The sequence below is a fragment of the Magallana gigas genome, chromosome 6 (assembly GCF_963853765.1).
Source record: "Magallana gigas chromosome 6, xbMagGiga1.1, whole genome shotgun sequence".
Lineage (NCBI taxonomy): Eukaryota > Metazoa > Mollusca > Bivalvia > Ostreida > Ostreidae > Magallana > Magallana gigas.
Genome location: NC_088858.1, coordinates 51501540 through 51516517, shown reverse-complemented (window position 1 = coordinate 51516517; position 14978 = coordinate 51501540). Strand labels below are relative to the sequence as shown.

General features: G+C 36.4%; 3 protein-coding genes across 6 annotated transcripts; 2 read left to right on the top strand and 1 right to left on the bottom strand.

The window, feature by feature from the left end:
• Nucleotides 1–1673: 1673 nt before the first annotated feature.
• LOC105326277 (uncharacterized) lies at nucleotides 1674–4202 on the top strand. Its single transcript, XM_011426214.4, has one exon. It carries the CDS (start codon nucleotides 1769–1771, stop codon nucleotides 3833–3835), a length of 2067 nt encoding a protein of 688 aa, XP_011424516.3. The 5' UTR covers nucleotides 1674–1768; the 3' UTR covers nucleotides 3836–4202.
• A 155-nt stretch (nucleotides 4203–4357) lies between these two features.
• Nucleotides 4358–12238, top strand: LOC105326279 (acid-sensing ion channel 1A). The gene is made up of 10 exons (XM_011426218.4): nucleotides 4358–6165; nucleotides 7559–7632; nucleotides 9066–9229; nucleotides 9361–9417; nucleotides 9514–9622; nucleotides 9756–9828; nucleotides 9972–10088; nucleotides 10242–10317; nucleotides 10401–10531; nucleotides 11474–12238. Exons 1-10 carry the CDS (start codon nucleotides 5357–5359, stop codon nucleotides 12042–12044), a joined length of 2181 nt encoding a protein of 726 aa, XP_011424520.3. The 5' UTR covers nucleotides 4358–5356; the 3' UTR covers nucleotides 12045–12238.
• LOC105326278 (UPF0235 protein C15orf40 homolog) lies at nucleotides 9080–14727 on the bottom strand. 4 transcript variants are annotated; one of them, XM_011426215.4, is made up of 5 exons: nucleotides 14518–14727; nucleotides 12886–13018; nucleotides 12476–12603; nucleotides 12269–12379; nucleotides 9080–9220 (listed from the first exon to the last, which is right to left on the bottom strand). In XM_011426215.4, exons 1-4 carry the CDS (start codon nucleotides 14671–14673, stop codon nucleotides 12284–12286), a joined length of 513 nt encoding a protein of 170 aa, XP_011424517.3. In that variant the 5' UTR covers nucleotides 14674–14727; the 3' UTR covers nucleotides 9080–9220; nucleotides 12269–12283. The 4 variants fall into 4 exon arrangements, with proteins under 4 accessions (XP_011424517.3, XP_034323144.2, XP_065943859.1 ...); XM_034467253.2 differs by having other exon boundaries at nucleotides 14636–14726; XM_066087787.1 differs by having other exon boundaries at nucleotides 9082–9220; nucleotides 12282–12379.
• Nucleotides 14728–14978: the final 251 nt, after the last annotated feature.

Below are 14978 nucleotides of genomic sequence, written 5' to 3'. Positions count from 1 at the left end.
TCATAAAAGTTTAAATCATAAGCAGACTTATTATACTATGGTGGCATATCTCTGCCCCTTGTGTGCAAGTTATTTTTCCATCAAATATGTCGACATGCAAGATAAATATGTTGACATGCAAGATAATTGTGTCAACATGCAACATAACTATGTTGACATGCAAGAAAATTGCAATCAGATAAAAATTATACAAAATCTCAAAAATTCTCAAATATCGCCCACTTGTGACATCCAAGATGCTAGATGCTACCTTTTTATGTCAACATGCAACTCATTTATGTTAACATGCAACTTATTTATGTCTACATGCAACTTATTTATGTCAACATGCAACTTATTTATGTCAACATGCAACTTACTTATGTTGACATGCAAGATGAATATGTTGACATGCAACTTAGTTATGTTAACATGCGAGATAAATATGTTGACATGCAACTTATAAGTTGTATCTCAACATAACTTAGTCGCATGTTAACATAACTAGGTTGCATGTCGACATAAATAAGTTGCATGTCGACATAAAGAAGTTGCATGTTGACATAACTTAGTTGCATGTCAACATAAATAAGTTGCATTTCGACATAAAGAAGTTGCATGTTAACATAAATAAGTTGCATGTTGACATCAATAGGTAGCGTATCTAGCATCTTGAATGTCACATGTTGGCGATATTTGAGATTTTTTATAACTCTTATTTGATTGCAGTTTTCTTGCATGTCAACATAGTTATGTTGCATGTTGACATAACTATCTTGCATGTCAACATATTTATCTTGCATGTCCACATAATTAATAGAAAAATAACTTGCACACAAGGGGCAGAGATATGCCACCATATTATACTAGCAGGTTTTTGCAGCAAAATAAAATTCTAAAAAAAAATACAGCTCATATTGCTTTAACCGTAGCTTAAGGGCAAATCTACATTTTGTATAGTTCTAGTAATCTATATTTCACATCTGTAAACCATATAGAACTTAATTTATATAACGCCATCATCTAGAAGTGTAAAACAACAATTACATAGTACATGTAATACTGAACCAGATTCCTGAGTAGTGTAACTTCTGTATGACATTTGCGGTATTCTTATCTTGAAGCATACCCCGCATACATGTTTGAAAATCTATGGCACGCCAAATTCACATTTGATAAATTAGGCAACTATAGTTTACGAACCGCCAACTATAGTTTACGATCCGTTAACTTTAATTAACGATCCGTCAACTATAGTTTTCATCTAAAAAACTATAAAACTCTCCTAATATTACCTTATGCACTGGCGTCGGAAGCAAATTGAAAGTGGGGGGGGGGGGGGGGGAGCTAGACTGATCCTCAGAAATATTGAGAGAAAAAAACCTAATTCCCAAAATCAAAATAATGAAAATCCTAATCCGGGGGGGGGGGGGGGGGGGGGGGAGTAAACCTATACTTCCAAAACAAAAAATCTTTCCGGCCATAACATTTTTTCCCCAAATCATGAAAATCCTAATCCGTGGGGGGGGGGGGGGGGGGGGGGGGGGGGGCTTTCAGGTGCGTCTAAAAGAAAAGAAATCGGATCGACGACCTGAGTATCAGGTCGTTCCGTCTGGGTGTTTTTTTTTTTTATTTTGTGTATGTGTCTTTTTTTTCTTTTAGTTTTTCGGTACAAATACAAAAATATCACAACGTCGGTTCTAAGGAAGACAACTCCTCTTCATAACGTAACTTTCATTTTGTAAGTTGTACTTTCTATTTGTCAGAACAATGAAACCGTGCGCTAAAAATGGCCGTGAATGTATTCAATGACACTCGATTTTACAGACTGAACGTAAAGCTTGATTTATCAGAATGCTACATCGAGGAACCTAATGACAGAAGTCCGCCCATTGTGTCCGAATGGAGCAAACTAGGAGCTGAATTCTCGTCATGGGTAAGGAAAAACGTTCTGTATTCGGAGACTCAGAACAGTGACACACCACCCAGCGGCTGTACTTCGATCAGTGACTATGATGGCCAAATTGATATTCATAGTGGACTGGCTCTCTGTTTCGTGTTGGTTGTACTGACAACACTAGTGACACCGTTGATAATAGCCAAAATATTGGATTTCTGTGATAGGAAAGTTGTAAAAACTGAGATAGCCGATACACACGATGAACCATCTACAGAGGATCAAACTGTCATCGTCGGCACGGCTCAGACATCTGAGACACAGCCCGGTAACGTTCCACTGTACAACGTCCAGTACCACCCCAGTCATAACACCCTCGTCACCGGTTGTGATCTTCCTTCGTTCCTGAAGAGGACAGTTGACTGCCTGTTCCAGGAACTTGACAAACTGCTGATAGAGAATAACTCCGGTCAGTCTGACGGACCACTGCACAGCACTGTGACGTCATCTGTCCGTCTGCCCCGGCGCCCAGTCCTAAGGACTACGGGGAGACGTAGTAGTTCCCCTTTACGAAGTTCGCGTGACACGGGTGAAGATTCCACTGAAACTTTTGCTCTGAGAGAGTTCCAGCAACATGTAATCTACAACAATGTCTGTACACACACGCTCCAACCCGAGTCTCTCGCACAATCTCTACAAGGAGACAACAAAAGGTTATATGAATTTTGCACTAGTACCTGTACCGTAAACTTTGAACAGTTGACCCTGTCAAATTTCATTGTGAACTACACCGTGCACCTTTTGGACAAAGTTCTTAAAACAATGAGTCCTTACCATGGTCTTAGGTACGTCTCGTATTCTCCCACCGGAAGTGTGCGGAAAGGAACGAAAGTTGGCACCGCGAACCAAAGTGACGTTTCTTTCCTGTTCCAGTGCTCAGACATTGTGCTGTCGTCTGCCATCGACAATAGAACCAACTCTGACATTCCGCCGGGAAAACTTGTAATAATTGCCATTGACAACGAAAACCATGAGGTTCCATCCAAACTCCTAAAAACGTACAAAGACAAGAAATGCATTTCTCCACAAGAATTTCTAAACGCCGCCTGTGAATTGACCGAAATTGCTCTTCAGAAACTGTACAAAGAGGGCAGGCCTATGATTGACCGTTTGCCGTTCAGAATACAAAGAGCCTCCTCTCCGGGGCTTTACTTGTCGCTGGACACTAGAAATGTGGTAGGTTTCCATTGCTCCGACATCAGAGTCCAACTCATCCCCTCCCTGCTGCTGAGCACTAACAAGTGGATAGACCCAGTCAACCTGTACGCCGTTCCCACGTGGTCAAACGTTGACGTTAAACGCAAGGTGGCGCCTCGAGATCGCTACGCCACTCAGCCACTGCAAGCCACATCACATGACTTATACTGGAGCATGTCATTTGGGGAGTTAGAGCATTTCTTTTTTAGCAAGATGGACCAGAAATGTGCTTATAGCGGAGTCCTTGGCTGTCATAAGACAGTCATCCAGATTCTGAAGTTTCTGTTTGCACCGCAGTCCAGAAAGACTTTACTGAGCCGAGGTGAGGTGTCCTCCTACATGATAGAGACTGTAGTCAGTTATATGCTGGTGGAGAGTAGAGCCGAGCAGTGGACCATGGACCAAATCTCGGCCCGGGTCTCCGACGCCATTCACTTTCTGAAGAGAGCTCTCCAAAATGGCCGCCTCCCCAACTTCTACATCAATAACCCACATCTGGCGGACGAGTCTGACTTTTTGAAACACGTGAAGTTCTTGTTTCCGGGGAGACAGGAGAATTTGTTGGCGGACAGTAGCGATGATATGGTCAGTAAGATGCTGCATTTCCTGGACAGCCGACTCACGGAATACAACCTGAGCGACTGTATCCAGTCGGAGTACTCCGAGGATATGTGGGAGTATGAATATTTTGTGTACCTATGATGACGGTGCAGGGACTACTTTTTACTTAATATATGCGATACAATCAAAATATTTATTTTTTGCTGCAATCGATCTGAACATTTTTTGCGTTTTGCTTTTCTTGCCTCTGTGTTCGAATTTGTAGCACTTTTTACTCAGATTTGTTACGTTTTGCTCTGATGTGCCATTTCCGAGTCTTTTGTGTAGATAATATTTACTGTTTAACTGATATTTTCAAAGCAATTTCGTCAATATTCTTACAAATACATTTCAATTAAAGAGCATTGGACTGATTTGCAAATTTTGAATAACTTGCTCTCATTTTGAAGAAACAGGTTTTTCTCAGTAATTTAGAGAATCAACATGCATAAAAACCATGCAGACAGGACTTGTTTATGTGTTTGTGATGTTTATTTATTTTCAATTCAATTTATACATGGGGTATATCAAGTTAACATAAACCGAACTAAGTTCATTTGTATTCTTATGTTAGAATTACCAACAAACCAATGCGTTTTTATCGCTTTACACATTTTTCTCCCTTACTAAAACGCAAAAAGCTTTATGATATAAACAGCATTAGAGTCATTAAGTATTTAATTTGAAGACAACATCAAGTATTAAAGTTAAGTTAATTTCCTTAATATCTGATTATCATTGAGAACATCCCAACGTTCAAATCACGTATCATTTTTGATATATCCGAAAACTCAACTTTTGGTTTAACGAGAAACCGTGTTTAACATTAACCAATCTCTTCTGTACACCTGAGTTGTGTGGAGTTGCTTATTGATACGAGGAGAATTTTGTACTTGGCGATGTTTAGGAGGGCTCTGATGGTCATTTTACGGTCCATCCGCTGGTTTAACTCTCTTATCATCAATAATTCAACCGTTCACTCTTAGTCGCCGCTATAACGAGAACGGTACCCATCTCTCTGGAATATCGATTGCAAAACTATCCTAGTGCCTACGCTACTTATATTTTGATTTTGTAATCGTTTCATATGCACGTAACCGCGCTTGTTTTGTGATATTTATAAAAATGCATGAGTTTTTCCATTGTTCATATTACAGAAGGAGAAATGTGAACAATTGAGGTGCGATTGCCGTTTATACATACAGAAATTTAAACTCCTGGTTGATAAACTTTTACTGGTTTTTTCTCATTACGAGGAACCGACCAAAGAACGACACAGACAATGGAGCAGCAAAATGAAAAGCTTTATCATTTCTCTTTTGGACTAAACATTATTTCATTTTTTTGTTCACATTTTAATTATCACTCTCTCTTTCGGGACTGATATAAAAGCAGATCGTTTTTGGATTGAACATTATAACAATAGGATATATAGAGCCAGACTTAGAGGTGGACATTTAAAGCGGCGCGCACCCGACAGGTATCAAAAAGCATACCAAAACATTTTTTGGAAGAGCGGTTGACTGGACGCAGAAAGTTTAACCATTCTGATTTCATCGCAAGAATTTGATTTATACCTGAATGTGGCACGGTCAGTTTGTGTGACAGGGGACAAGTAGGATAATGGGGGACGAGGACTCGTACAGCGCGTGGAAGGACAGGTGCGATAGATATTTCACCTCCATCTCAGAGTCAGAGAGTGTCAGGAACGGGAATTATGAAAAGAACAGGCACATGAAAAAATGGAGGACGCTTCGTGACGTCACAAATGATGAGCTGACCAAATCGGACGCCACCTCAAATTTTGACCGGGCCAGGCTGTGGCTTCCCGCTGTGGACATTCATGGACTTGGGATTGCGGGAACAACTACTCACGTGTTGGAAACATCCATATGGATAATTATTTCTTGTGTTGCTTTCAGTGGATTCGTGTTCCTTGTGTACCTGAACTTTTCAGTTTACTATCTACAGTCCTCTAGCTTTCGAACTGAGCAAGTTGGTGCCAGGATATCCGAGGTACCGGTTATAACTGTGTGCAATAAGAACAAACTGCGTTTCTCTGTGGTGGCGTCCGCTGGCGACAGATTCCGTGATCTCCTTGTTCCCATGACAACTACTTCCATGCTGTCACCATCTCTTACAAAAAATGGAACCGACGCAATAAAATCCACCTCATTTCAAACTTTTCTCAGAAATGTCCTAGACAAAGAAAAATATGACAAACTGATGTCAGAGATAGATTTTTCTTTCGAGCCTTATTCCTCAATGACGTCACAAAACGATTGGTACAGTGTCTACAGGGCAAGTCTCCGATATGGCTTCCGGATTTTAGAACAGGCCGTGAGACCAAATAGGGAGGAGCAGTGGAAGTTCGGCCATCAGGCTAACAAGACCCTAGTACAGTGTCTGTATAATGGAAGGCCCTGTCTTCAGTAAGTGGCTTGATCCTTGAATATAACAGCCAAACACAATGAACACCATCTATTTTACTTCTTACATGTACAATATACATACCTAAAAGTTGCATACAATGAAGATCAATTTACTTATTATAAATGTATCTAAAAACGGGTGACAACCATTTGGCAAAACGTATCATTTTATACCATTTTTGATATATTTCTAGCGCATGCGTTTTGCACGTTGTTTGTTTCAATATATTGTCCTTTACAAAAATTTAGATTATTGAGAATCAAAATTTGTATATTGTCAGTTGTCATGTAGAAATTTCTCAATACTAGTAATCTAAATTTTTGTAAAGGACAATATTTTACTCTGCGACTACCCTCCCAGAGTACCGGTACATCTATAAAACCGCAAATTGCCCTGTTGGCAGATATAAATGGGAAGCTTAAATTTACATATACATTAATGGGTTTTTTTAATTGGCCGAATATTACACTGAATTTAAGTTTCAGAAGTTCAAGTGATAAAAAAATTCAATATACACGTGTATAAGGGCCATAGAATTGTGCATTATTTCACAGGGTAACCGTGGCTAGAAATGAATTTCGTCTTAAATTGACTTCAATATTATTTTGTGTTGATGCACGCTCTAACTTTATCTTATTTCAATACGTTTTTATTGCAACTGGCCCAAGATCTAGGGAAAGAGAAACATAAATTCACTGTCAAAATTATGTAATCATTTGCTGTAGACACTTCGATAACAGAGATTTAAATGAAAAATCATTTAATATCATTGCATATAACACTAGCAATTGTTGGTGTGACGTGTGTAGGGGAACTTGAACCTTGATATTGCACAATGTGTAGACAGTAACAAACAGAGGGCCAGCAGGTGCGTGGGGGACCGGTCCGCCCTGTGTTACGTAATGGGGTCCCTTGATCCGGCGTGTTACAGTACAACCTTGTACGTTATTAAGAATTACCCATCTTGATCATAATGTTTTCCATTTATAGATAAATTAATCATAACAATAATCAGCGGCCTAATGCTCCCTAAGACCTGTGTGAATACTGTGTTACACCACACGACAGCTGAGGGCCGACTTAACAACTCTTACCCTCACTTAGTCTCTTACATCACTCCTTTACGTGCGATTTCTGCCACTTGACTCACTTGACTTAACTAATCCAAAGATTAATATATATATAAAACAGTACTGAACCTCTTCCGAGCTTTAAGTAACAATTACACAAAAAATGGTCGACCCAATTGTGTAGGGAAACTGTGTCATATTAATACTTGCATATAATACTACTTATGTACGGACTATTGATATAAATAACGGATAACAAATTACCGAATTTCATATTTACGTTCTATTATATACTTATATTTTGTTATTTACATTTGTACAGAGACGTTTTAGAGATTGTTGATGAGGAGCATGGACGATGTTTTATGATATCTCCATCTGTAACAAAGGAAATGGGTACGTGTGTTTGACATGAGAGATATTATCATGCTGGTTGTGAACCACTGTGATACAGCATGTACATGTAGATGATGTAGTTATCATACAAAATCATTGACTGAATATTCCAGATACCAATCATACAATTCCAAGACCTCTATAACAAAGCAGATAGTAATGATTCAAGTTTGTAACCGTTATAACATAGCAGTTAGTAATAATTCAAGTTTGTGACGGCTATAACAAAGCAGACATTAATGGTTCAAGTTCAGGGCCGCTATAACATAGCAGTAGGTAACAATTCAAGTTCATGACCACTGTTACATAGGAGTTAGTAATTATTCAATTTATGACCGCCTTAACATTGCAGTCAGTAATAATTCAAGTTTGTGACCGCTATTACATAGCATTCAGTAATAATTCATTTCAAGTTTGTGAACGCTATAACATAGCATTCATTAATAATTCAAGTTTGTGATCGCTATAACATAGCATTCAGAAATAATTCAAGTTTATGACTGCTATAACATAGCAGTTAGTTATAATTCAAGTCCAGAATTGCTATAGCAGGGCAGTTAGTATTCAAACATAGCAGTTAGTAATAATTCAAGTTTGTGACTGCTATAACATAGCAGTAATAGTTCATGATCATTAAAACATAGCAGTTACTAATTCTGGAAGATAGTAAACATTTAAATTCAAGACTTATATACCACAGCGGATAAAGATCATAAAAATTCATGTGTCATTAAATACAACAACGCCCTCTACACAGCAGCAAACAATTTCATATGCATTATAATGGATATGCTAGAGCCAATCACTTTTAGTTGTATCACTGCTGCTATTCTATATAGAAGTATATAGAAAAAAAATTGAAACCATGATGATTAAATAGTCTCAATCATTTCACTAAATAACCAGTTACTTTAGGACATCAATCTTCATAAAATTTATAAAAGAGAACTTTTATTCATGTTTAGCCATTTTATTACTGGACTGAACAACTTCAGGTATTCACCTTTGTCAACACTGACTCAGAAGCTCCATAAAGTTACACACTCAGTGTACAAAACAGCAAAATCCTGAGCAAACACTACTCTTTGATACACTATATAATGTATGCTTTTCATTTTTGATATCTTTATGAACATTTTCATAATGTAAATACACATATTTGATTGAAATACAAATCTTATTATAATGAGTTATTCACCACTTACAAAAAACATTCTCATCTGTAAAAAGCTGTTTAAAAAATCTGCCATCATTTATCCAAGTGCATTGTACATGTATAACCAAAAAAAAATAATATTTATCTAAGTACACAAACAGCAAAAGGGGCCAAACAGAAAGATTATAAAGAGTTTTGTGCTTAGGAGGAACACTATTTGTACAAGAAGTCGGCACTATTCGTCCTGTGTTAAACTGATCACTTCTTCTGTCTGTAGGCAAGATTGAGCTGAGACTGAACATTGAGCCCGATGAGTACATGGATGTCCTGAGTCCTGAGCATGGGGCTGTTATATTTATCCACACAGAGAAATCCAACCTCAGGGACGGTCAACAATACATGCTGGCCCCCGGATCAAGTTATATCATCGACCTACAAAAAGTGAGTATAACTTAATTTGACATAATTTGTAAATTTAAGTAAAAAGCTGTTAACTGAGAATCTAATATTTGGACAAACTCAATCAATACCAATAAAAAAACCCATAATTTTAAAGTATTTCTTTCCTACAGATTGTCAAAACAAAGAAACTTCAGGACTGCATAGACAGACAGAGTTACAATAGGAAGGTAAAAGGAAATAGAGAAATCATGAAGATAGGCAATCTTTATAAACTAGAATAACTATTTTTCTAATGCTATATGTTTTTTTATTTGTTTTTTTAGAAATGCTTGTCTGACTGCATAGACCATTTCTCACAGACATACTGTAAATGCCGACAGAATTTTGAAAATGACAATGCTGATAGATGCAGAATCAATGTTCAATTTGAATGTAAGGGAATTAGGCGGATATTAACTGAAACAAATTTCAATTTTAAAATACTGGTTCATGTAATACTTATGTATATCTGTTCCAAAATACAAATGTTCTAGCACTGTCCAACAAACTTTCTCTCCGTTTGCAGTTGTGTGTTCTGCTGCTCTATCATATTTAGCGTCAAGTGGAGAGCTACCTTGTTCATGTCCACTGCCATGCAGGTATATATATTTATTTACAAAAATACAAGTTGAAATTGTATGAACATAAAAGTGATAGTTAATCTATGGCATGTTAAAATTTGTTGTTTCAGTAAAAGTTTGTTAAGCTACAAAGTTTTATATCAGTGATTTATGTTTTACAGCACAAGCAGTATTGATACTACAGTAACTTCCCTACCCTGGCCTTCTGCTGGGAACCTGAAGCACGAGCAGAGATACTTACAGAACCTGGGACTAGTTATGACTGACAGTCAGTTCAGGTACCAAGAAGGGTACAAATAGCCCCTGTCTCTTTACCTGAATATATATATATATATATATATATATATATATATATATATATATATATATATATATATATAGGCACCATTGCAATAGTTTCATGAGGATCATAAAGTAATGTTGTTTTCCAGGTCCTCAATGATAAAGGTGTCCTTGGATTTCTCTAATGCCAAAGAAACAAGTCTGATGGAGGAAAACACATCCACAGTAAGTTATATGTGAGAGAGAGGGAGAAAAAGAGGGAGAGAATATTTATGTCATCATCTATGATTTTTTCCTTATTCTTATAGTTGTTGCAACTGCTTGCTAACATTGGAGGTGTGTCCTCCTTGCTGATTGGCATGTCCATCATCTCTGTTCTGGAAGTCCTGTGGCTGACCGTCAGGGCATGCCTTATGAGTTGTGTGGAGTCTTATCAAAGGTAACAAGAGATGTTTGTTAGACACATATGCCCCCCTTCCTTGGAAACATCTGTTAAAAAAATGAACCGAAACTGCAAATAATTGAAACCTCTGCAAAGAAAATGTACGGAAACTACAAATAATTGAAATTTTTCTAAGTCCAAGGCACATAGCTCTGTCAAAAAATGCTTGATCGTATCCTATATTAACTTGACCTACATATTATTATGAATAATCTGTATACCAAATTTCCTTTAAGTAAGTTCAAGCTCTGCAAAGAAAAAGAACGGAAACTGCAAATAATTGGAATTTTTTCTAAGTCCAAGGGGCATAACTCTTTTGAAAATTGCTTAATCGCACCCAAAATCAAACTTGACCTAGATATTATTATGATAAACCTTTATACCAAATTTCATGTCAAAAAGTGCATCCTCTGTGAAGAAAATGAACGGAAACTGCAAATAATTGGAATTTTTTTTACGTCAAAGGGGCATATCTCTGTCAAAAATTGCTTAAATTGAACCCAAAATCAAACCTGCCCTAGATATTATTAAGATTAACCTGTTTGCCAAATTTCAATTTAATTAGTGCATCCTCTGAAGAAAATGAGTGGAAACTGCAAATAATTGGAATTTTTCGACATCCAAGGGGCATTACTCTGTCGAAAATTGCTCGATCCTACATAAAAATCAAACCTGACCTAGATAAAGTTATGATTAATCTGTATACCAAATTTCATATCAATATGTGCATCCTCTGCAAAGAAAATGAACAGAAACTGTTGGTGGACCGACCGACTGACCGACAGACAGCAGCAAAGCAAAATGCCTTCCCTTTTTCGAAGGGGGGCATAATAAAGAAATCAATGCTGAAAAGTAATTGGTTTCCTTCATCCTGCTTTTCTTCATGTCCTCTATCTTTTCTAGAAGTTTTGAATGATATTGTAAATTCATTCATCTCAGGAAACAGAGACAGGATAAAAACATCGAGAAGCTGTCAGACTCCGACTTCACTTCTGTTACGTGGGCAGCACAGAAAGAACGACTGAGATACGAAGTGCAGCACAAGGAGGAAATGATTGGCAGAAAAGGACTCTGGTCCCAGGAACCAATCAGAAGAAACAGTGGAAGATGTCAGGCTCTGAGGCCCATCCCAGAGGAGAGCAAATCCACAAACACCTTCAGTGTCAAACACTCCTCAACCAAACTTGGAGGGCAGCCACAACACGCGATGTTTACAAAGTACACCCCATACAACAGATACCCAAGTCAACCCACCATTGTAAACACCATTAAACCTGAAGACCAGGCCAAAGGAAATGAGTTCCCCTTGTTCCATTCTCTGGACCAAGCAAGTGGGCCCCGATGTTCTACACCGGAGAACAAGGAGAGTCGTGGACCTCATCTACTTCACATGGACGCGGACGCCCGACAGTACCCCGAGAGAGGGAGGATCATCTCCCCGGCAGATGCCATTCAAATGTACGGTCCGTCCGCACGAAAATACTATGTCAGTGAACCATATAACATATAACTTTCTACATGATGCATATATATCCAAGAGTATCCTACAGGCAACTGTAGGTAACAGAGTTTGGTTTTCTTACAAATTATATGAATATGCTCTAAAGTTTGCTTTTTTTTTTAATTATGGCAAGCATTGTGTTTTGTGGGTTTTTTTTTTTACAACCACAGTATTTATGTAAAATAAATTCTGCAAAAAAGAAAGACTGATTTATTTTAAATTTTAAACCTTGCCTTATATGCGTACAGTCACTGATCATTCTGCATCTGAGTTCTTATTTGGGTCAGAACTTCCTCCACACCCTTCCCATGAATCAGCAGGGTCTTACAGCGAGACTTTGAGCCCTGCTCAAAAAAAATTCATTTTAAGAATTAAACAAAATATACAATATAAGCTGCTAGTTAAAAAGAGAATACTGGTATGCAATATCTCATAGCTACCTTTCCTAATACCACATCAGACTTTCTAACTCCCAGTGTCTTCGACATGAATTTTAGTAGTTCTGCATTTGCTTCACCATCAACAGGGGGCGCTGATATCTGGACTCCCACACTTTCCTCCGAGATATCTTCAATCAACATACCAATATTTGTCACAAACATTTGATCTTTGATTTTGTGGATTAACTTATTGATTACAAAAAAATTCCTGACAGAAAAAAAAATTGTTTATAAAATTATATTAATCGCATATTAATCGAAAAAGCTATATGGAGGTTCTGATATATATTCTTTAAAGGTGTCTGAAAACGTTCTCAGTAAATCAAGTGTAACCACAACAGATATTGTAACACAAGAATGAGATCTAGATCTGTCAATGCCGAAGAACAATAGCATGATAATGCTTTTACCAGTGATTGCATTCTGCCTGGCTCCCGGCTTGGCTAAGATGTTAACCGACACTGTACCGTCCTTGTTCTGATGAACTGGTTGTGTGTCATGCCTGGCTCCCTTACCCAATCCAGCTTCTTTGGATTCATCTTTCTGTTAATTATTCATAAGACAGACTATTATGATAGATTGTTTTATACTGTTTACAGTCATTTGTAAGCAAAAGAAACCCAAAAAAAATGGATTATATATGACAGAGCAAATCTTAATCAGGTCCAGTACTACTGGTATCACTAGATTTAGCTACATAGCTTGAATTACCTACATAGCTTTAGTTACCTACCTGAAGTAGGTATATTTAGCTACTTTTATGCAATTTTGCTTAAGCCTTTTTATGTTAAACATACAAAAAGTTGCAAGTGACAACCTTTGTCATTACTGTGTAGTTAAAAAAAAAACAACCCCTAATTGAAATAGGTAAAGCATCAATGCTTTTCAGGAGATTTAAGCAAAATATGAATTTCTATTGTTTGAGTAACTGGAGACAACCTTGTGTGCGATGAGGCATGAATAAATGTGACTACTTGAAGAGTGTGCTGAATTATTACCAATCAATTAAAATGTTAATCAGACTTGTTCTTCTTTGTTTGTTCAATTAAGAAGGAGCTATTGCTTTACCTAAATGCAACTTTAGGTAAAAAAAAATATATAGCTAAATTTAAAAAAAGTTATATATGTAGGTAATTCAAGCTATGTAGCTTAATCGATAGTTACTATATTTAGAAATCCGAAATATCTAATGCGTGTAAAATATCAAAATTGTCATAAAAGCTAGAAAACACCTGATATTTCGGACTACTAAATACAGTAAAACTTGATTATAGCGAAGTCCTAGGGACCAAAGGATTTACTTCGTTATATCCGTAATTCGTTATATCCGTATAACGAATTCTTAACAATAACTATAGCGAATTCACTATATATTTGTTTACTTTCACAAGACTTTAACTTATACGAATTGAGGCTTAGAATAAAAAAATATTACTTTGATACCTATAATGATCAGATTGTGAGTTCGAAAAATTTATATGAAAATAAATTTATTCAAAATATTATGTTAAATAGTAGTGCAAATTTCATTAAACTGAAATAATTTTTTTGGTTGTAACACACTTTCTGATTGGATAAAAAATTATTTTATATTGTATAAAGAATGTTGCCTATGTCACAGTAAGACTAACGTCAAAAACGTATCAATACGCCTGACGTTAAGTTTGAATTTTGTACAATTTTACGTCATTTTAAAGCTCAAATGACCGTTTATATCTACAATGAAGCGTAAAAAAAAATTAAATCATAAGTAATGAATTCAATATTTATTAGTTTTATACGATATAAAATGGTTTGAAACAGTTTACGCTTTTTTATAAACTGCTTTGCGGTTTTACTGTAAAGTGATTGTACTTGGCCTGTTGCTAAATATTTATCTTGTTTATAAAAACAAATTTTCAAAGCAAAGCAACATTTGCGTATACTATCATTCAAAAAATAAAAAACATTCTCATAACATGCAGCCAGGTTGTTTCAAATGGAGTGCACACTGAAGATAAAACTTGTAATCTAACACTAACACAACTTAGAATTAACGTTACCTGTTTTTTCTTCGGCATAAAGTTTGAAGTGTGATAGGAAAGATCTTGAATCCAAGAACTACCCTTATCTATGTTAAGTCTGAAAGATGGTAAAAACTTTGCACCATTAACACTTAACTGCATCCGATACCATCCAAGAACGAAACGAATCACCATCAGATTTCGTCTTCTCTACTTTCGTATTCATTACAAGCTCCCCAAAGAGAAGACCAATAGATCTAAACGAGGCAGCTTGTACCGAGTATTGTATTCAACAAATATCGGTCTTGTACAATAAAAATATAGATTTGGGGAAACAACAAACTTCAATATATATATATATATATATATATATATATATATATATATATATATATATATATATATATATATATATATATATATATATATATATATATATATATATATATATATATATATATATATATATATATATATATATATATATATATATAATGTAA

Excerpts from the sequence above, each read along its gene's own strand:
- LOC105326278 (XM_011426215.4), bottom strand. The coding sequence starts at position 14,673 with ATGGTGATTCGTTTCGTTCTTGGATGGTATCGGATGCAGTTAAGTGTT. Across the intron at positions 13,019-14,517 it reads TTATGCCGAAGAAAAAACAG|AAAGATGAATCCAAAGAAGC; the intron begins GTAACGTTAATT and ends AATAATTAACAG. Across the intron at positions 12,380-12,475 it reads CTGATGTGGTATTAGGAAAG|GGCTCAAAGTCTCGCTGTAA; the intron begins GTAGCTATGAGA and ends TTTTTTGAGCAG.
- LOC105326279 (XM_011426218.4), top strand. The coding sequence starts at position 5,357 with ATGGGGGACGAGGACTCGTACAGCGCGTGGAAGGACAGGTGCGATAGA. Across the intron at positions 9,623-9,755 it reads AATCAATGTTCAATTTGAAT|TTGTGTGTTCTGCTGCTCTA; the intron begins GTAAGGGAATTA and ends CTCCGTTTGCAG. Across the intron at positions 10,318-10,400 it reads TGGAGGAAAACACATCCACA|TTGTTGCAACTGCTTGCTAA; the intron begins GTAAGTTATATG and ends TTATTCTTATAG.
- LOC105326277 (XM_011426214.4), top strand. The coding sequence starts at position 1,769 with ATGGCCGTGAATGTATTCAATGACACTCGATTTTACAGACTGAACGTA.